Source organism: Calypte anna, chromosome 19, assembly GCF_003957555.1.
Source record: "Calypte anna isolate BGI_N300 chromosome 19, bCalAnn1_v1.p, whole genome shotgun sequence".
NCBI classification, from domain to species: Eukaryota; Metazoa; Chordata; class Aves; order Apodiformes; family Trochilidae; genus Calypte; species Calypte anna.
In genome coordinates, this window is record NC_044264.1 from 9329226 (window position 1) to 9351028 (window position 21803).

A 21803-nucleotide genomic window follows, 5' to 3' on the forward strand; every position below is an offset into this window, starting at 1 on the left:
GTTAAACCTTGTTGTAGATGGTCAGACACCTTGACAGGGCATTTAACAGTTTTATTTAACAGTGGCATACAGAGAAGAGCTGAACATTTTCAAGACCCATGTAAGCACCAGGGATGGTGTAAAGTACCTCTGATGAGAACCTGGGCTGCCTGGCAGAGGGAATGGTGCTGGTGAGAGAGAGTTCATGTTTTGGTCCTGAAGATAAAAAGCAAAGAGTCCAGTCTTGCTTTTCCCTGAGACATCTGCTGTTAGTTCCAGCTGACTGCTAGGTACCTCCTGGGTCACAGTCAGCAGTTAGGGTGTTACTGAACCCTCGTGGTCAGTCAGAGTACTTGTGGTTGTAGCTCCTCACCAGAATCCTGCACGTGTCAGAAATGTTTGCCTGATTTGCTCTTACTGAAGCCTCTTGCTTCTCCCAGGTAGTGTCAAAAGTGTTCAGTTCAAGTATGTTTTGCTTGAAGCACCTGATCTATTTTAATTATGTTCTGTAGGACTGGTATTACCTCTGATTTGTGCATGAGTGTGAGAGGAGGGATGCTCCCCCTTGCATTCTGATTGTGAAGTATATTATAAGTACAATATCAATATGCATCAATATGGGAAGCTCTGAGGTAGCAGCAGATATGGACGGTGAGTAATTTAAAAGCAGCAGCTTGCAGACAAGTCCTTCCCTGCAGGAAAAAGTACAGAGGATGTGCTGATGGCCAGAAAGCTAGGTTGGAAGTAGTTCTTTTCTGTCCAATAAAATCTGATTAAATCCAGTGATGGAATAGGCATCCCTGTGAGGGCTGACATTTGCATAATGCAGGGGAGACTTCTTACAGTGAAACTTGACAGAGCCCTGGAAGAAGAAGAGGGGGACAGAGAGGTCAGTTGATGTTTTTGCCAGATTTTGAGGCACTTTGCTCTTTAAACTGAGTAATGCTTTTAGTAGATAACAGGGGATAGGAATAAGGACAGAGGAAGACCTCCAAAGGAACACATTTCAGAGAAAAGGAAGCCTGGAGCTTGAGAGCAGATTTCTCTGCTTGATAGCACGAGGTTCCTGCCCTCATGGCAGCTTAACTGTGCTGCTGACAGGAGTGTGAGAGGTTTGCTACCTGTGGGAGAGCTCTGATGGAAGTGATGCCACAGCCAAAGGAGCAGCTTTCCACCTTGTAGCAGTCGCTCTCCTGCAGTACTCTGAGGCATCCAAGCAGGCTCAGGTCTCTCCGAGGTCCCATGACAGTGACAGGAGCAGCAGCCAGGACAAGGCCAAGAGGCCAGAACTGAATTATAGCCTGCAGAGGCCACGCTGCTTCCAGAGAGCAAGGGGCTTTGGCTGGGATCACTGGAGCTCCAGGAACTGAGGAGAAGGCTTTTTCTTCACCCTCATCCAACTCTGCTGCTGCTAACGCAGCCATTTTTGCCTGACGAAGAGAGAGAACAATATTCTTGAAAAAGATTCCCAAACAACTTGGAAAAAAAAATTAAAACTCAAAACTAGGACCCTAAAAAAGAGCATCTCAAAAGAATAGGGCACCCTTTGGGATGTTTTCCCATTTTATGAAGGTAAGGAACAAGTTCCTTCTGCAGTCTCTACACTGCCACCCTGTAGAAGCAGTTGTACCAGACTGGCATCCATCTACTCTTGGGAAGATTTTTCTGGAGACTTGATAGACTTGACTTGTTTTGCACAGCTGCTTGACAGAGGTAGATTCTTCCTCAAACACTAAAAAACCTCTTTCACCCAATTTCAGTGCTTTCCTCTACCAAGGAACTTACTTTCCATTTCCTCCAGCCATGCTTGATCACACCCACAGCCCTGCGCATCCTCTGGAATCGAGTCCTGGCTAACCAGGAACGAACACCTGGAGAGGGAATGGAAAGGAATCTGAGCAGAAAGAATCTCAGAACCTCTTGCACACAGTGAAAAAGAGATGGCCCTTCAGCTTTCTCCATGTGCAATTAACATAACCACTCTGGCCACTTCTAACTATCTGGTGTAACTGGAAATGTCACTCGTTATATTGTGTTCAGCCACACCCTAACCAAATCACCTGTCTGGATGACAGTTGCAGCCCATCTCTCCTTGGCCACCTTCTTCTCCTTAAATCTTCTCCAGCAACACTGGATGCAGAATGCCTTCTCATTTAACACCTCTGCTCTTCTAGCTTCAAGGTGCTCCAGCTGCATTGGAGGGAAGAGCCTGCAGTTAACACTCAGGGACAGAGTCTGTGCACAACTCTCCCCCCCAACGGTCTCTTGGTGTTTGACAGAAAACCACATGCAGGTTCCATTCTCCTAAGACTGTTGGATTAGGCTTCAGCAGTGAGAGCACTTCATTAGTGCTTGTTAGATAACATGTAAAAGGAAAATAGAAGTATCTGGAGGGGGAAAAGAGTGTTGGAGGTGGGGAGGAGTGGCCACTTGCAAAGTCACAGTGGCAGATTACAACCAGCTCCATTGAAGAGGGTTCTGTTATGGATACCTCCTCCAGCACACAAGCTCTGCAAAAGTGCCTTCAGCTCCTTCACCTCTGTCACAAGCTCAGAGCAGCCACGTCTGTCAGCTGAAGCTCAGGAAAGTGAAACCTTTACTGGAACTGGGAGGATGCTGGCAGCACCAGAGGGAAGTGCAGCAGCTCCCTGCCTGTTAGCACCAAGGATGCCATTAAACAAAGTGCTTCCGATAGCTGAATTCCGATGGACGTTTGATTGAGTTCAATAAATTGAAGGAAAATGCCCAATTCTGGTCACACTGGAAGAAGTTACTTATCTCCTAAAGCATGCTGACAGTCTGTGCCAGAACCCCCATTACCCAAGCATGCTCCAGAACTCTTAGCCAAGGGAGCAGCCCTCTCTCTCACCACAGAGCTGCCCATGAACACTTTGGTTTTGCCGCAGTGCACTGAAGGGGTCCCTGCTCTGCTCCCTGATGGCTCAGCAGCAGCTTGTTCCATAAAAACATCCTGAAGGATCTCCAGAACAACAGAACGGGAGGTGTTGTCATCACCCACCACTGGAGCCCCACCTGGAAATGAAGGATTGAAGAGAAGGTGTCACCAGACTGGGAAAATGGGGACCATGTAATTGTCTTTACACTGAGACTTCTTGGACAGTTGGGGTGGGGGTTACACCTACAAGAAGAGGGGAAGAGGTGATGGCTGAGACATCACTGTCTCTAGCTGAAGGGAAAAATGAGAAAAATGTGAGCTTTCACCATGTGCTGGCCACTGGCAAACCATGGGGTGAGTTTTAACTAGGATGCAGTTTGGGTCCTCTCTTGTCACCTCTGTTATAACCTCTCCATGGGTAAGAAATGTCATTTTGGGTATTTAAGGAAGTAAACACAGAGGGCTCAGCTGTTCTCACATTGTTTAAAGCATCCTACATGGAAACGCTTGGAAGCAACAGCAAAGCAATTAACAAGAGATTCTAGCTGCTCAGACTAAATACTTAAAACTCTTGCATTAAATAACTAAAACTGCAGGAAACAAACAAAAAAAAGGGATAGATTGAATGTACCAGAAGATGCAGGAACAGAAAACAATTTCTACACAATTCTACAGCTTTCACAGGGCATCAGAAGCAGCTACAGGGACATGAGCTAAGCAGGAGTTTATTGCAGCAATAAGAGGTTATTAAAACCATTTCTGGGACATGGTGAAGAATTTTTTATGTTATAAGGCAAATGGGTTAGGCAGAATAATCCTTGGAAACAGAGGTAGACTTAATTCAGACCTGTCCTTGAAAGAGATTGTGCTGCTCAAGGCAATGCTGCCTGAGTTTCTGCATGCCCAGTGCTGGAACGTGATGGTCTTTCCCTCCTGGATACTGTTTGCTTTTCTGCTAAAAGTATTTCTAAGGAGATGAGAGCATTTTAAGGTCCTGAAAACAGATACAAGCAATTCTTGCTTACAGGAAGACATCTGGTGACTATGATGCTGTTCCTGGGGCTGGGCTGATAAGGGAACCAAAGCTTATCCCTGTGTTTAGGAAATTGGTTTGCTCTGTTTGCAGCTTGTTACCTGCTGAAGATAAAAGGGACCAGTGACCTATCACCACCCAGCATTTCAGCTAATGGCTTTATAACCCAGGGAGAAAGATCCAGTGGGTAAGTGATTCCCCAGCCTGCACTTTGTTACTCCATTCCATTTCCACAAGTGAACAGATTTCCAGCCATTTTCCTTATCTGACACAGGCTGGTACTCACTGGTCCTGCTCCCCACATCTAAACAGACCCAGCTGGTGCAGACAGGAGTCAGCTGGGAAAGAAAAGGGGGTGGCAAGAACTTGAAATATTAAAAGTCACCTCCTGATCAGCTCCTTCTTTCGGGGGTTCACACCAAAGATGTTACCTTGTAGACTGGATTGTGGTTTTTAAAGTCTGTCCTCCCTCTTGCTTAGAGAAAAGAATCACATGCAGGAGTTTGCAAAGGTAGAAGAAGCAGCAGAATCCAGGTTAAGCTGGAAGGTCAGCGTGTGCAGCAAGAAAACCAGGTGGGGAAAAAAAAGAAAGGAAAGAGAAGGAGTATAAGCAAAAAGGTAAGTAAGTGGTTTTCAAGTTTATTCAAGAACTAACTCTAAATCAAATTATTAACACGGGGGGAGCCCCAGACACCTCTGTAACTACTTGTTCTGCCCAAAAGGAGCACAGAAAAGAAGCAGTAAGATGAAAGCCTTGCACTTTTCAAAAGAGCCTGCTGAAAGTACTGGGCAGATGAGAAACTCACCTTGGTGGTAGATTAGAAAAATATTTAGAGACTAGTGGTGTCCCCAGTGCTGAATACAGTAATTGTACCTGATCTGTGTGATATCAGATGGGTGCAGTGATAATCTGACTTGACAGGAGAGGAATTTAGATGTACAGAAGCATACCTGCTTTCTCAGCAGTGTGGTGGTTGCTTTTATCCTGCACTCTGGTTTTATGGGACCCACAGGATTTTCTCAGAATTCCATAGCGCTCAGTGAAGCTCTGGCAAGGGATCCTGACAGACAAGTGCACAGTTAATGCCAGCAGGAGTCATTCACTCTGTGGTAAATAACCTCTCCTTTGAGGGAGAAAAACTGCAGAATGGCTTCAAAGATCCAGTGTGTGGAACACAAACAGACTGATGCCTCTGTGGTCACCAGCATGCAAAAAAATACAGACTTTGCCCAACAGCAGACAGTGAGTTGTGCCTGTAACAAAGCCTGGGCAGGAATTGGGCTTGTTTTCTGGTAACTGTGAGCTTCACCCCACCAGTGCTGTGCTGTCAGAATGTGACAGCTCAGGCTTTGCTCCCTCCATCCTCTAAAGGTGGTCAGGAAAGCCCAGCTGTGATGAGATGCTCAGCTCTGAGATGAGCCCTCTGAGATAAACACCATTTATAACTTCACTGCTGAAAATCTTACTGTGAAGTCACATTCAAACTGAGTTTTAGTACACTACACTCCCCATCAAAACATCTTTTTCCCAGCTGCTCAGGCTGGGAAGGTGCAGTGAGCTCTCAGACCAGGGGTGTGTTACACTTTGGTAGTATTTGGTGTGTTTTTAGGAATCCCATTGTGTTGAACACAGGTTGTGCCAGCACTTGTTGCTCTGCTGTTACTGCAGTCAGGCACTTGCTGAAGGACCTGAGCTGCAGTACCCAACACACTGAAGACCAGTCCAGATTTGTGACAGGTCTTTTTGTCTTCAAAACATGAGAGAAGTGCTCAAATAAACTTCAAGCAGTGAGAAGAATTCTTCAGATAGCTTAGAAAAAAATCAGTAGCTTTGTGGTGTGAAACAGACTGCAGAATACTTGGATTTCCTGCATCTCAGCTTTCCTGAATAACCAATAACCATCTATTGCTGGAGAAATGGATTATGGAAGCTGTTGCTCAAGAAATTCAGACTTACCTAACAGGGAAGCCTGCTGCACTGATGCTGATGGCTTCAACTATTCCACAGGCCTGAAGCTGGCTGAGAACCTGAGGCAGAAGTGGGGATGGTTTGGGTGACCAGTCTTATTCTCAGCCCAGCCCCAGGCAGCTCAGCTCAGCAGCCACACCACAGCCCTGCTGGAGCTGGGATGGGCTGGAGAGGGAGCAGAAAGGGGAAAAGCTGCTGCTGCTGCTTTGAGTGACAGCCAGAGCAGGGTCACAGCAGTGCTGGCACAGAGGGACAGTCCTTGTGTGTCCCCTCCTGTGGTACCCACACTGACTGAACACAGCAGGACAAGGAAATCCAATTTCAATGTAACTTGCATGCAACTACAGATTCTCTGAGTGTTTAAAATGAATGCAACCTCACTCCAGCTGCTTGGTTTTACATCAGATGAGGCTCTCTAGTCCAGGTCTCTCTAGAGCTTTGGCTGCTCTGCTCCCAGAGACCTGCTTGTTGGCTGATCTAACTTGTTCTAGACACCAGAAGCAAGCAAAGTTTTGTTATGAGAATTCATCATGAAGACAGCTGTGTGATCAGAGCTGTCAGGTCATCTCATTTAAGGGCTGGAAGGGCAGCAACCCAAATAACCCAGAAGCACTCTAGAAAGGGAATGTCTCATACAGCAACAAGGAAGCTGCAGCAGGCAGAACTCTGTGGCTACTTGCTCTGTATTGGACAAGCATCCTCAGTGACTCTGGAAGGAATGTTTAGCTTGGAAGCTCCAAAGGAGGAAAAGCTATTTCAAAACTAACTGTGAAAAAAGCTTTGCACATAACTGAAGCCCATAAAAGCCCCACCACCTCCAGGAAGGTTCTCACTGACTCAGTGAGGAAAGGCTTTGGAAAAATTACCTCTTCTCTTTTAAAAGTCCTGGCCTTGCAGTCAGCATTGGGTTTGATGCACCGGATGTAATGGGGTGTGGTGCTGGTCAGAATCTGCATGAGATGCTCCAGGGAACTCTGCAGAAAACCAAACACAGGTTTAATTAGGGACTCCCCCTCCACAGGTAGTTCAGCTCATCAGTGCTCTTCCATAAAAACTGTGAACTTGTTTTTTGCAAGGATGGCTTTAGAGGCTCAGGATTAGCAGAGCTCTTCTCTAAAGACAACTCGAGCTAAAAATTCACTCTCTGGATGCCTCTGGCCAATTGTGGATGGTGAATTCAGGAGTTTCCAAAATGACAGCAGGGCCACTGGTTGAGGCAAACCCCTCAATGTAGGAAGAGGCCTCAAAAAAAGCAGATGCCCAACTGGTAAAGGTAAAATTGGAGTGAGTTAAAATCCAGAGAATCTCAGGAGTCTGAAGCTATTTCTGTTTTACAGCTGTTTCATTTTAATAACCCTCACTCATCTTGGTCCAACTGTTGGTTTCTCATCCAGCTAGGAAGGTGGCAGCAGAAATCAAACACTTGACTAGGATGTACCTTGAACTTTGACACCACTGTAACAACAGCAGCTCTGCTCTGGGTTTTGATGTCATTTTGGTTCCTTTCTGTCACAGGAAATAATTTTTGAAGCAAAGGGTCCTTAGAGTTCTGCAAGACATGGACCAGCTCTGGTGGAATGGGGTCCTGCAAACACAAACACGACTCCTTAGTGGTCGGGTTTAGGCAGCACCTCCCACCTTGGAAAATGACTAAAAATTCCACATACACAGATGGAATCTTCCTTCTGATGCCAGCTTTGGTTTAACCAAACTGTAGTTTCAAACTTAACTAATTAATGAGGGTTCAGGAAAGGAAAACAATGTCTGGGTGAACATTTCCCAAACCTGATGTGCGACAGCTCCTCTTCTGCAAACACCTACCTTGTTTTTCTCCACCATTGCTGCCAGCTGATAGCAGACTTTGCCAGCATAGTGTGAAATAATGAAGTTAGGCTTCTTACTAAACTTGTTTCGACTTAAGCACTGGTTGTGAGACAGAGCTTTCTCAATCCGGGTCTGGAAGAGGTCAGGGTTGGAGGATCTGTTCAGGCGGCACTCCTGCACAACAGGGCAGACAGAATGGCAGCTTCTCAGGTTTGCCATAAACCACTGTCTTTAAAAGCTAAAACACTGCAAATTAACATGATCACCATTTTACTTTTGAGGTTGCTTTGAGTATGCAAGCCCTGAGATACTGTGAGGGAAAAAAATAATTTAAAAAAGACCAAAAAACAAGTAACTGAGGCTTCATGGTTGAATCAGAACATCCAGGAGGAAAAAAGGAAGAAACAGCATCACAGTTGTTCTGAAAAATAAGCTCTGCAGAAAAGTTATAACTGACAGGCTTCCTACTAAGTAGTGTTGGTGGTTTCTTTGGTGGCACGGGACAGAAGGCAAAAGCCTTAGGGGTTTAGAGCCACACTTACCTCATTCAGCAAAGAAAAAATGCTGAGAGGATTTCCCTCTATCAGGTCCAGGCAGTGCTGGTTATCCTGGTAGGTGATGAAGGACCACTGCAGGCCTTCAGCTGCATATTCCTCCTGAAATGAGAGAGCAGTTGTGCTGCAGCAGAAGGCAGAGCTCAAATAACTGTGTTTGCCTTTCTGCAGGTTGATGCAGCCACTGCTTAACAAGTTAATCCCAGGCTCAGGCTGCTCATCCACAGCTCAGCTCGTGTTCAGTGGCAATCTTGAGGAAAAAACAAAACAAATGAGGCTTTTCTACCCCAGGTAGCTTTTGAGTTTGTAGCAGCAGAGCCTGCTGGAACAATCTGTTTAGTATTTGGGAACCTCAGATTTATCAGGGAGGGCTGATTTACAGAGTAAACAGAGGCCACAGTCACACCAAGCCTCTGCTGGGCTTTGCTCTGAAGGTCAAGGAATGTGCAGAACTCCTTCCTTAGGCTGGGACATAGCCCCAACCCAACCACTGTGTTCCAGAACCAGAACCTGAACCAAAACCTGATCCGAAAGGAAGTGAAGACAATGGTTGAAATAATTTGTATGGTATTTCTGGTGAACTGCAGAAGAAACTGTCAGGAGTGTTTAACAAGCACAAGCTCTGGCCAGTTATTTTAAAGTCTCCTCCCCAAAGCTGGCTCAGCACTGCCACTAATGGCATTTAAGTGGCTTGGGACACAGCCAGATCAAGAGAGGTGAGAGGGCAGGCAGCAGGCAGGAGGGGGACTATAAACAGAGGTCATGAATCAGTTTCAAGTGAAATAATTGTGTGCTTGAACTTGGGTTCCATCTTCCCTGACCATTAACCCCTGGCTTATTGGTGAGGGCAGCAGGAAACAAACAGACTGGGCATCTGAAAGCACAAATTACAGCCACAGAGACACTTATCTCCTCAATAAATTGATTAAATTATGCCACGAGGCAGAAGGTGCCATAAAAATAATATCCCAGATTCCAGTTAATGGCAAAGAGCACTGTGGCAATGTGTGTGTCATGTGGAGGAATTCAGTGAGGACTGAAGTGCATCTCTTAGAGCAGCAGCCCAGGCCTGGCAGGGGCCCTGTAGCAACCTGAGAACTCAGATGAACTGGAATTAGCAGTGCCTGACCAGTTGGAAAAGGGACTGCAATGGATTTAGTGTGGTGCAAATACCTCTCCTGTGAAACCACACAACTCCTCTACCTCCTCCTCCAAAAATAAAAGCTGATGGATGGTGTCTTTCTGTCTCCAAAGGTACCAGCATAACAAATGGGTTTATGAGGCTGTTCTGCAGCAGCAGACCTTCACCAGGTACCACGTGGGGATGATGTGCAGGTTACAAGGTTCTGTGCTCTCTGTCTTCACACCAGATTCAAGCCCAGAAGCTCCCCACCCATTCAGGTATTTTACAGTTTATTTCCAGTACCCAGGAGAGAAAGCTGCCTCATTCCACAACTGCCCCACACTCCCTTCCTTAAAAAGCAAACTTTACTCATATCCCTCTGATATCTGTGGCATCAGTTACTCAACTGAAGGTTGCAGTCTGACCAGGAGCACAGAAATACAACTGAAGAGATAGAAGATGCTGTTATCAGGTATTTAAGATTCAGTCCTAGTGGGGTGTTACCTGTTGTGCCTTCAGGTAGTGTGCTACAAAGTGCTGCTGCAGTTTCTCATTGGCATAGTTAATACAAAGCTGCTCCAGGTTGTTTTCAGGGAAGGCTTCAAACCCATAAACATCCAACAACCCTGAGAGGAACACAAGAGGACAGTGTGCCCTTTGGTCTAGGAGCAACTCAGGGGACTTAAATATCCTCAGTTAAACCCAGGGATGGGTGAGCCATACCTATGAAGCTGGTCCAGACAGATGGATCTCCATAGATGCTTTCATTTATCACCAAAACAAGCCATTCAAACAACCTGCAGGGAAACAGCACTGATTAGTTGGGAAGTGCTTGCCAGCAATCCAAGCGAGTCCAAGCAGAAAGCCAGGGAAAATAAATAAATCCCTCTGGCCTCTCTCTTCCCTCACAAAAATCACATGGATTAGCAGAGCTGCCTGTGTCCTTACTTAGCATAGATGACTTTGGCAAGGCAGTCCCTCCTGGTCTCACACTCAGCCCTGGAGCATGGCTTCTTGAAGACTTGTTGTTGTTTTCCAGCAGTTATTGTACGAATTCTTAAGGATTCCAGTAGTTCCTCAACAGGTATCTTCAGCAAATCTCCAGTGGTCTTCACAAAATCTTGTTCAGGAAAAAAAAAAACAAACAACCCTGCAAGGTTATCTGGAGCATCAGCTGAGTGCAGCCCCTGTGAAGTTATGGAAGGTCCAGAGATGATAAAAGAAAAATGACACTTCCATAAAGCCACCAACCTAAGTGTGCCTTTTGGATCTTTTTTTTTGCCCAGATTTGGGAGAATGTTTAACAAGAACAGCCTCTTAACTTGGATCTGCAGTCCCCTGAGAACTGCAGGGACTCTCCTTCAAATGAAACAACACTGAGCCTGAAGTTTGCCAAAGCAGGGATTTTAGAGACTACTTTCTAGCTATGTCTGCACATCTTCCACCTGTTTTGTAGCAGAGACCTGTGATCCAGGCAGAGAATGTGAAGCAGAACATGACTAGGAAAAAACCCACAGGTTTTTGGGATAGTGAAAAATGTAATCTCTTCATTAGAGGAATGAGGATATTGTGTAGCCATGTAGGATGGATATTGTCTCTCAGAGCAAGGGAGCATTTGTTCAGCACTCTGAAACCAGGAGGTACTGAAAAAAACCATGGTTAAATTTGTACCTTAATAGTCTCCTGTCAAGCAGAAAAGTGTAGAAATCCTTTCTATTAGGTACCTGCACTAAGACACCAAGACTCTGGAGCATGAGGTGCTTATTGCCTCACCTTCGGCTTTGTCTTCTAGTTCACAAGGTTGAGATTCATCCACTGGATTAGAGAACTCCACGTTCCCAAGATGGAGAAGGCCTGACAGCACCTGAAATAAAATCAGCCCTTGAAGTTTCCTAAAACAGATCTCCAGACCCAGGCAGTATCCTCAGCCTTCCCTTAGCCACACCAACAGGACAAGGCAAAACATTTCTGCTCAAAACCAAAACCAAGTAGATTCCAAGCTAATTGAACTCCTAATGCTCCCAGGTGCCAGCTTTGCAGCCCAGTGTGTAGCTGCAGGCCCCCCACTCAGGAGTACCAAACACCCCACACTCTGTCCCTTGATACAGATTTACTTCTGCAGCAATCCCACACTGAAACAACATTCCAAACAGCAGGAGCAGTCTCAGGGTGACCATGCTTTGTGTCTGACCTTGAAAATATTGTTCTGCGTGGAGCTGTCAATGCCCAAGTGAAACATTGCATCTCTGGTCACCTCGAAGCAGTCCTCTGAAAAGCCAAACAGGTGCTGTTTAAAAAACAAAAAGCCATGCACACAACCACAGGCAAGCAGGACACCACACCACCACCAGTTTGGCATTGCCAAAGGAGAGCAAGGGAGCCAAATGGTTTTTTGGTAGATCCCTGACTACAAGCTGGAGAACCAAGTCATTGACTGAGCCCTGTGGGGCAGTTAGGCAGCAGGTTGCTGAAGAACAGCCCAAGACCAGGAAATTCCTAAGCAAAGCCACAGGGAGAGAGATGCAGATTCCCTAAGTCAGAAACCACTGCTTCAGCCTGGTGAAAACTCAGCTGAAAAAAAATGACATCAATGCAGGTGGGTTTGCAAAATGTCTGCTGTTGGCTGACCAGCCTGGGTATGGGATTTACCAGGGCAGACCCATTTCTGCCTGACTTCCTTCCAGCTGTTATTGAGGGGCAGTTTGTCAGACTAATTAATCTTTACCATCTAAATTTCTTTCAGAATTTGGCAGCCAGTGGTAGTCAGCCCCATCTGGGAGGTTCCATTCCAGCCTCTCCTCAGCAGTGGCACCTTTTGTGATCTGGAGACAGAGAACAAGGTAACAACTGAATTCACAACTCACAGACAGTGAAGAACAATGCACTGGGAGCATGATTTAATGTGGAAGCATGGCAGACAGGAAAACTTGAATATTAAAAGCTGTAACTGTGCTAAATCTGGTGGTTTCATCCTCACTGTTTGTCAGAAATATCTAGCAAAATTAACTGAAGGCAAACCTGATAAAAAATATGGAAGTTTCTTTCATTGGGGGCCTGATAGGCAACTCGGGTCTTCTCCAGAAGGAAAGTCTGAATGGAAGCACTACGCAGATGGTGGAATCTAGAAGGAGGGGAAAAAAAGCAAAGATTTCAACAAAACTTCCTCACAGAATCTGATAGAGGTGTCATGTTGTTGTGATACCAACTGACTATGAGTGCTTTGCAGTTTCCCTTCAGTTTAGTGCAAGCTTAATGTTGTATTTTAATCAGAGTTCTCAACTGCATCTCTGGTTTCCCATTGCTCTCTTTAAGACATCAGGCTGAGAGCATGCAGGAGAAATACAAAGATGTAACAATAATGTAAGCTGCCAGCAAGCCAAAACACGTTCTAATGACAGGTAAAATGTTCTGTGGTTGACTTCAGAAATGAGTTTGTAAGAACTCAGAGGCAGGAGGCAATAGGCAAGGTTTTCCCATCTCATTTCTTACCTGTCCAGCTGGAGCTGGATGTACTTCCCGAAGCGGCTGCTGTTGTTGTTCCTCAGGGTGCAGGCATTTCCTGTGGGACACAGCACCATCAGCATGGCTCCACATACAGATATTTATAAATAGCTCCAGCATTTGAAGAGTTTTTCTTTTAAGGAGAGGTCCTGGACTTGTGTGTCAGCAAAGAAAATTCCCACACTTGTCACTCCTTGCTATTACAAACCCCCCACTTACCAAATGCTTCCATGACAGGGTTGGAATCCAGCACTCTCTTCTCTATCCTCTCCACAGCTCCATTGCCTTTTGGAGAGATCACTGGAGCAGCAACAGAAGCATAAAATTTCATAAGGCAGCGAGATGTCCAGGTCTGCAAGAGAGAGGCTTGACAATAGGCTTTTGTTTTCCCCACTTGATTAGTTGTGGCAGTCAGTGGAACAGCAGCAGCTTCTGCAGACACATCAGCTGGCCAGGATGCTGAGGAGAGTCACCCTGACAGCTTTATAGCTCTAGAGCAGGGGGAATTCTCTGAATGTTTCTGTTTATATGCTATGGACACATCTTTAAATGCTACTGCAGTGGGGGTGCTCTGCTGAAAAGCAGTCTGACCAGGATGCAGCCAGCAGGAAGCTCAGCAAGCCTTCACAGCCAATATCTTAAGGTCAACTGAATATAAATGGACTTTGAGTCATTAACAATCAGCAAATCATTTTGTTCTCAGGCTTAAAGGCATCCTCAATGTCTTGCTGAACAAGGATGAATCCAGAAGGGCCTAGGGTAGGAACTGAACTCTCCTGCTGCTTCTATGTGTCCCACAGGGAATGCTGAGATCCAAACACTCCCTCCCTGTCAGACTAAGCTGAGATGTTAATTCCAGTCCAATTCCTGCTGAATGACTCAAACCCATCCCTCCCAGAAATTCCAGATGTCACCTGCAGAGCAGCTCTGTTCAGCAGTCTGTTTGACTGCAGCAATCACTTGATGCTGTACACGTATTTCAGGAGAGCTGTGCTGGAGCAGAGTGGCCACAGGAGCTCTCAGAAGTGGGTTTTTAATTCCTCTTTGCTTTTCCACTGAGATCCCAGCACTAGAGATCACCATTAAATCACAGAACTTAAAAGCAATGACAGGAAAATCTCTGCTTACCTTCCCAGCACCACTTTCTCCACTAACAATTATAGACTGGTTTGTGGGGTCTATCTGGCTGTGGATGTTTCTGTAGGTTTGTTCAGCCACTGCAAAGATGTGAGGTTTTAAATCCTGGCAGGAAAAGAGAAGATTCCTATTTCAGACAAATAATAATTACAGAGTTCAGTGGACAGCAAAGGTCTTCTCAGATTTATCTGAAAGCACTACTGCTCTTTGAACAGAACTCCTATCTCACTAAAAATGAGTGTTATCCTTCAGGATTATTTTGTTAATATGGATTTTGAAGAACTGGACACCTGGGTTCTGTGGAAGGACAGGTATTCCAAACATAAGGATTACCTGAGGATGAAGTGCAAGGTGATAATCTCTCATAAGCTCAGGTGAGTAGAGGCAGGAGATAGGCTGAAAAGGATTTAAAGCCACCAGGCTGCAGCCAGCATTGGTATAAAACAAGTTTGCTGCATATCTTGCTTGAAGACATTTCAGAACTGAAAGACACAACCTGTTAGCACCTGGGGAGAAGTGATTCTGACTCTTCCTGTTTGTAACATAAATCTTCAGCTTTGTCACCTATTAGGTTTAACAGAGAATGAGGTGATCAAGAGAGTGCTGTGGGGCTACTACACATAACCATGTCTTGAGGAGCTGCCCTTATTTTTGAAAATCTTAAGGGATCTGCTGACTGTTCCACTCAATACATCCTCAGGTTTCACACTGTCAGTCCTGGGAAGAAAATCTGTTCACCTGCAGAACAAAGAGAGCCAAGAACCCCCTGTCTGCAGCTGGCTTCTCTTAGCTGGAACATCTTTAAAAACTTGAGGAATTTACTTTTCAAATGCAATTTCATGGACATATTTTGAATCTAAGTCAGAGCCTCATATTCTGATCCATTCATGTAAGACCAAAGTGCAGTCAGAAGGCCATGCAGGAGCCCCTCAGCAGCCATCAGCTCTGGCTACCAAACCCAACAATGGAAATGCCAAGAGATCAGCATGGCTAAAATTAAAGTATTTTTTTTAATATTCATTTCAACCAGGCCAAATATGACTTTCTAAGGAGTGAATAGGATTTAATAGGTTTTCAATTTTAATTACTGTATCCATGACACTGTTAATGTGATGACAACAGTAACCACCATATGCCAGTAGCCACCAGGGCAAGTGCCTCCTCAGGAGCTGCTCCCCTGGCTGGCTGCTTACCTGTTGCAGTTGTCACTGGATTAACTTTTGTGAGGTCATCAAAAAGGTGAAGTTTCTCTTCATCACTGAGGAATGCTCTGACTTCTTCTTCCAGTGATTCACTGAGATCATTCTGGATGACAGACTCTTCTTTTTCTCCATTTTCCTGAAAAGCAGGAGAGATCAGCACCAAAAGCTCAAGAAGCACACACTGCAGCCAGGGGAGAGAAGCAGTGGTGTTCTAAGAGCTGGGATGCATCAGGTGAAGATTTGTCCCTTCTGAATCACTGGAAGTATTTAAATCTGAGCCTCTGGGCTCCCATGTCCTTGACATGAGTTGGAAGGACACACTTGTACAAACGTAATGGAAAACTTAGCCAGAAAAGAGATTTCAGGTCCTCTTTGTCATTTCTGAAGGAAAGGGGAGAGGGGCTGTGAGGGAAAATGAAAATGGAGAAAACATGCCAGTCCTGATTTGATTTTTGCTTTCTGAGTATTTCTCTTCTCCTTAACAGAAATTCCTTCAAAGTAAATTTGTGTTTAGTAGCATAAATCTGCAATTCTTTACAAGGTAACCAAGTCAGTGAGCAGCATCACCTTGGTAATAAAGTGTTAACTTCAGTGAGCAGCATTCTCACTACCTGAGCTATGCTCACTAATAGAAACATAATAAACATCCTGCAAAACCCCATGAACACACTTCTTACACAAATGAAAGCTACAACAATGAGCACACTTAGGAGTGTGATGATCTTTTTCAGACAGCTTAAGCAGCTCATTTCCAGAAATACAAAATTTTACACAGGAAAGGAGAAACCAGAAAGGTCAGCAGCACCCCAGCTGAGGTGGTGATGTCTTAGCCAAAAGAAAAACACTTTCACAGCACAACCCCTTTGATATTTGCACTGCACAGTGCATGTGTCCATTAATTTTACTGGAAAATTACCCTCAGGGATGTGCTTGCTCCATGCATTAACACCTGCCCCGTTATAGCTGAGGGCATAACACAGCTCAGAGCTACACAGTTAAATAGGTCCAGACAATTAATGAAGTAGGGGTGAAAAAAAAAAACCAACCACATTAGGAGTTACCTAATCTTGACTGCATGGATCCAAGCCAAGAATTCTTTTCTGGCAATAAAATTTTATTAGCATGCACAATTCCTGGTTTTCTTTTTACCTGTTTTGGCATCTTGTCCAGCTCTGTGGATGGGAATGCTGGGGAAGGCCTTTACTCTTGGGTCTCTCATTCAAGTCAGACTGAAGAACCCTTAAAATATATGTATAAAAAAATCAAACACCCTGCTTGTGCTATCAGAGTAGCAGTCATACACCCTTTCCTGCCCCCCTCCTGTAAATGAAGCTTATTCTGAGGTAATAATGTATTTTTCCTTACTTCAGGAATTAAATACTTTGCTTCTCTTGAATTATAAAGAAAGACTTCTTGGTTGCAACCAAATTGCAATACTGGTTTTGTTAAATTCCTCCTGTTGGGACAGGTTGGTGGGTCTGACAGCACTGGAGTTTTTGGTTTTGGAAAAGGAGTGACTTGGAGGAGATTTGTGTTGCAACAGAAACAGGATACACTTGCTTGGTGTCCTCCTCCTTTTTCCTCTAAAAATCAGTAGGAGCCAACCCAAGGTGAGTCAGGCTCACCCTCGGCATTCCTGTGATGAATCCAGTCACACAGCCAGGAAGAATCCTTTCCTCTTTGTGCTGTTACCTCTTCCCTGCCCTCCCCTCCTCTCCCCTGCCTTTGCCTTTGCCTTTGCCTTTGCCTTTGCCTTTGCCTTGCCTTTCCTTTCCCTACCCTTCCTTTCTTTTCCCTCCCTTCTCCTCCCCTTATCTTTTCTCTTGTCCTCTCTCTTTTCTCTTCTCTCATCTCTTTTCCTTTTTCTCTTCTCTTTTCCCCTTTCTCCCTTTTCTCTTCTCCTTTCCCTTTTCCCTTTTTTCCTCTTCTCTCTTTTTCCTTTTCCTTTTTTTTTTCTCTTCTCTCTTCCTTTTCTCTTCTCTCATCTTTTCCTTTTTCTCTTCTCCTTTCCCTTTTCTCTTTTTTCTCTTCTCTCTTCTTTTCCCTTCTCTTCTCTTCTCTCAGCTCTTTTCCTTTTTCTCTTCTTTTCCCTTTTCTCCTTTCCCTTTTTTTTTCTCTCCTCTTCTCTCATCTTTTCCTTTTTCTCTTCTTTCCCTTTTCTCCCTTTTCTCCTTTCCCTTTTTTCTTTTTTCTCCTCTTCTCTCTTCTTTTTCCTTTTCTCTCAGCTCTTTTCCTTTTTCTCTTCTCTTTTCCTTTTTCTCTTCTCTTTTCCCTTTTCTCCTTTCTCTTTTCTTTTTTTCTCTTCTCTTTTTCCTTCTCTTCTCTTCTCTTTCTCTTCTCTTTCTCTTCTCTTTCTCTTCTCTCCTCTCCTCTCCTCTTCCCCCCATTCCATCCTCCTCACACCAACACCCCAGGAGGTGAAGCACCGCTCTCCCTGCACACACAGCCCCCCCAGACCCCTCTCTGCCTCCCGCGGAGCTGCTGACAGCTGCCAGCAGACTTCTTTCTGCCCGGTCCCACCACCCCATCCCAGCGGACAGAGCTGCAGACAGGGCACACCCGGTCTCCTCCGGGCCCCAAGGTCGCTCCGGGGAAGCAGCTCCCTCACGGGGGTTGCGGGCGGGCGATCCCCGCGCTGTGCCCGGGCAAGGGCAGGGCAGAGCCGGCCAGGGGAGAACACACTCACCGCGGGCCGGGACAGAGGGAAGCGCTCGGGAACCGCTCGGGAAGTGTTCGAGAAGCGCTGGGGAAGCGTTCGGGAAGCTCTTGGGAAGCGCTGGGGAAGCGCGGGCCGGGACGGAGGAGGCGGAGGCTGAGGCGGGGTCTGAGGTAAACGGTGACGAATCGGCCGCTCCGGAAGCGCAAAGTGCTTCCCGCGCTGGCGAAAGTGCGGGTGGGGAGCACGGGCGCTGTTTACCTGTGGGGGTTTCGCCCCGACCTGTGAGCACTCCCGGGTCCGCTGGGCCCGGTACCGCGGGAGTCAGCGCTTAACCGGTACCGGGGACCTCCGGAGACACCGCAAGGGACGGCAGCGTTGAAATGCGGGTTTGTTCCCCCCGGTACCGCGCCGCGGAAGGTTGGGATTGCCCTAGGAGCGGCTGCCCGGCCCGGAAGAGCGAGTTCGGGTACCGAACCCGGTCCTGGTGCTGCCGGCACTGCGGGCTATGGAAAGGAAGCAGCAATTCTGACTAATGAATGCTTTTAACGTTGAACAGACTCTCTCGGAACAGGTCCCCCGGGCAGAGAGCAGAGCCCGGCTGGGCTGCGGAGAAAGGCGTTTCCATGGCAACCGGGGAGCTGGCGGCTGCGGGACCCTCATTAGCGTCCCGTTTGTACATTCCCCGTTAATTACGGGACAGCGGAGCTGGCTGGGAGCATCCTGCAGGCTCAGGAGCGGGGTGCTGGGTGTATAGCTGGATGGCTGCGGGCAGCTGTGGAGGTTTTAATGAACGAGTACAGAAGATTCATCAATTTCTACGGAGTTCTGAGACCCCTAAAGCTCAGTGTGGTTCACACGTGTGTCTCCAGAGGGAAGAAGAATGTCCCAAAAACACCTGAAAGAAGCTTTTGTCAGCAATTTAAATGGCACCACTCTGCTGGAAATCTCCCTGGGCTTGTCCCTGCCACCTCTCTGCTTGCTTTGCAGGGGGCTCCTCTTGGTTTTGTATCAGCTGCACTACGGGAAGCCTTTAACTTCCAGGAGATGCAGCCTGCTGCTGGACTTCCTTGTGCTGGTGTCTCCTCTCCTCTTCTCCTGCACAGTCCTGTCCCCAGTCCTGCCTGCTGTGCCAGCTGTCCTCGCAGCCTCCTGTGCAGGAATATTCTCCAAAATCTACAGCCAAAGAAAACCCCAGAGCAGAGTGCCTTTTGGGCAAATGGTTAAAGACTTCCAGAAGACATACTTGGATGCAGACTGCATTCCAGCAGTAACTGTGTTCCGTGTGTATCTCAACGTCCTGACATCCATCAGCATCCTAGCAGTGGATTTCCCCCAGTACCCGCGGCGATACGCCAAAACTGAGACCTATGGAACAGGAGTCATGGATCTGGGGGTTGGAGCTTTTATTTTTGGCAATGCCATCATCTGTCCCGAGGTCAGACAAAAATCTGGTGCCACACAACTGAAATTCTCCCATCTGGCCAGGCAGTTGTTCTCTGTCTGGCCCTTGCTGTTCCTCGGTGTCGGGCGCCTGCTCAGCGTTAAATCCCTCGAGTATCACGAGCACACTTCAGAGTATGGAGTGCACTGGAATTTTTTCTTTACCTTAGCATTTGTGAGGCTGGCAGCATCCCTACTTTTGGCCATATTTCCAAAAAACAAATCCTGGCTCGTTGCTCTCAGCCTGGTTGTGCTTTACCAGCTGACTCTTGACTCCACCTCTCTGAAGCTCTTTCTCCTGCAGGGCAGCGATGGCAGAGGCACTCGGGTTGGCTTCCTAAACGCCAACAGGGAAGGGTTGCTCTCTCTTTTTGGCTATCTGGCCATATATATGGCAAGTGTCCAGGTGGGCCTGTGGCTGCTGAGGTGCAGAAGCTCAGCCAGAGGCTGGGCTGAAGCAGGGTGTTCCCTGCTGCTCACTGTTCTCCTGCTCTTTGCCTGTCTGCAGGTGGTGCAGGCGGTGGTGGAGCCCGTGTCCCGCCGCATGGCCAACCTCTCCTACTGCCTCTGGGTGCTCGCTCACTCCCTGACTTTTTTCCTCTGGTTTCTGGGCACTGACCTGATCCTGGTGTTCACCAAGCTCCTGGTGAAAGGCTCCAGCCTGCCCTGCTGCTGGGAGGTTGTAAAACCCCCTACTACCAGTTGGAAGCAGGAGGGGGAGGTGGTGCCCCTGGGGAGGCAAGGCAAGCTGGAGCAGATTTGCCTGATTAGTGCTATTAATAAAAACCAGTTGTTATTTTTCTTGCTAGCAAATGTTATGACTGGTGCTGTGAATATGCTGGTAGATACAATCCACAGCCAGAGTGCATTTACATTATGTGTGCTACATCTGTATATGTTTCTTAACTGTTTGATTATGTATATATTGCAGGCCAAAAATATAGTATTAAAGTTCTGGTGAGTGCACGCTGTCTGGAGTGGGCTAGCTGAGCTTTCCTGTAGTTGAATAATGATATTTTATTAGAAAAATCATTTTTTTCCTTACACATATTGCAGGTTTTTCATGTAGCATCGCTTTTAAGGACTTAGTTTGTTTTTAATGGTTTGTTCCACTAAATGATACAGTTAGTGCTGGTTCCTCCTGGAGCTCTTACCCATTTTCCTGAAAATTTCATGTTTGAGATGGTTTGCTGGATACTCTGCTGCTCCTATGAACACTCAGGCAGAAGAATAATGTATTCAGACAGTAAACTGTGTTCAGACCCAGCTGCTGGCAGAATTAGCTAACAATGCAGAGCAGGAGCCAGATGAAAAGAAAGAAAATGAGTAATTACTGAGAGAGAGGCTTAGCTGCACAAAATTTACCTAGTTAAGGCCCTTGCATAAATAACAGATAAGAGCAATTCTTCATAGAAAGTGTCTTGGATAAGTGGATACTTAAAAGTGTTTTGGCCCCAGCCCTGCAAGATTGATGCTTGACTTTGATGGGAGTAATTGTATGTGGAACATTAAATCACATGCTGAAATCTAAATTAGCCTTTGAATTAAAGCTGAATTTTATTTTCCTCGTCCGTGATGAATATAAATGAAGACCCTGGATAAAGTGGGGTGCTCTGAAGGATAAAAGCCCTGAATTCATAAAGCAGTTGTTGGGATCTGTGGTGCAGATAATAAGAGCAGCGCAGCCTTCTGTAAGAAAATGCAAAGATCCCAAACTAATTCACCCCCAGCCTGAATACCAACAAGTTGTGACAGCTCCTCCTTCAGAATGCTGTAAAATACAGCTCTGTGTTACAAGTACTCAAGGCCCACCTGCTTGTCTGTAAAATCATTTGAAACAGCAGCTCATTTAGTGCTGTATTTTGACAGCTGAGATGTCTTTAAGTGGCAACATTTTGTGTTAATTTTTATTAAAAAACAGTGCAAATGGAGAGCAGCCTGAGGCAGGGGGTCAGGCAGAGCATCAACAAGAGATGTGCTCAGTTTCTCAGTCTTCCTGCAAGCCCTGGACAGAACAGTTCTTTATTCACTTTCCTAACTGTGCCAGTTCTTCCTGACCTTGTTAATTTGTTGAGAAATACATTTAAAAATCATGAGGAATTCAATTATTTGAGATAAAAATACTTAAGGAATAGAACACAAATGGCAGTTGATGGTAAATGTCTTGTGTCTGTGAAGTTACAGCAGTTCACATTTCTCCTTGCCTGTCAAATGTGATGAATCAGAAAACCTATGGAGATGAAGCCTCTGAATCACATTCCTGAAGGCAGACAGGGAATATCTTCAAGTTTATGATGTTCTCTTAACTGTTGGTGAGTGGAAAGACAAAGCCTGAAGCTTTGGTGCTGTGGCCATGCTGATTTCATACTTCCAAGTTGCAGCCATGTAGTCTTCAGAATTAAAGAACAAAAGGCCTGTGTTATTCTGGGGATAAATTCAATTAATTGGCAACAATGTCTTATAAACCCTGGTCACAGTTTACAGCA

General features: G+C 46.0%; 2 protein-coding genes across 2 annotated transcripts; one reads left to right on the top strand and one right to left on the bottom strand.

Moving 5' to 3' along the window:
* Positions 1-30: 30 nt before the first annotated feature.
* Positions 31-18127, bottom strand: MYO19 (myosin XIX). The gene is made up of 25 exons (XM_008492332.2): positions 17905-18127; positions 16368-16457; positions 15210-15354; positions 14350-14498; positions 14008-14121; positions 13099-13231; positions 12868-12937; positions 12397-12499; positions 12104-12200; positions 11570-11646; positions 11152-11242; positions 10327-10498; positions 10102-10175; positions 9883-10004; positions 8244-8357; positions 7699-7875; positions 7316-7462; positions 6744-6851; positions 5866-5936; positions 4860-4969; positions 2849-3012; positions 2040-2169; positions 1765-1850; positions 1101-1409; positions 31-841 (listed from the first exon to the last, which is right to left on the bottom strand). Exons 2-25 carry the CDS (start codon positions 16377-16379, stop codon positions 713-715), a joined length of 2904 nt encoding a protein of 967 aa, XP_008490554.2. The 5' UTR covers positions 16380-16457; positions 17905-18127; the 3' UTR covers positions 31-712.
* On the top strand, positions 18127-20839 carry PIGW (phosphatidylinositol glycan anchor biosynthesis class W). The gene has a single exon (XM_008492331.2). It carries the CDS (start codon positions 18758-18760, stop codon positions 20276-20278), a length of 1521 nt encoding a protein of 506 aa, XP_008490553.2. The 5' UTR covers positions 18127-18757; the 3' UTR covers positions 20279-20839.
* Positions 20840-21803: the final 964 nt, after the last annotated feature.

Coding starts and splice junctions, on each gene's coding strand:
- MYO19 (XM_008492332.2), bottom strand. Junction 12,201..12,396: donor ACTTCCATATTTTTTATCAG/GTTTGCCTTCAG, acceptor CTCTGTCTCCAG/ATCACAAAAGGTGCCACTGC. Junction 6,852..7,315: donor CAGTGGTGTCAAAGTTCAAG/GTACATCCTAGT, acceptor GGTTTTCTGCAG/AGTTCCCTGGAGCATCTCAT.
- PIGW (XM_008492331.2), top strand. CDS start 18,758: ATGTCCCAAAAACACCTGAAAGAAGCTTTTGTCAGCAATTTAAATGGC.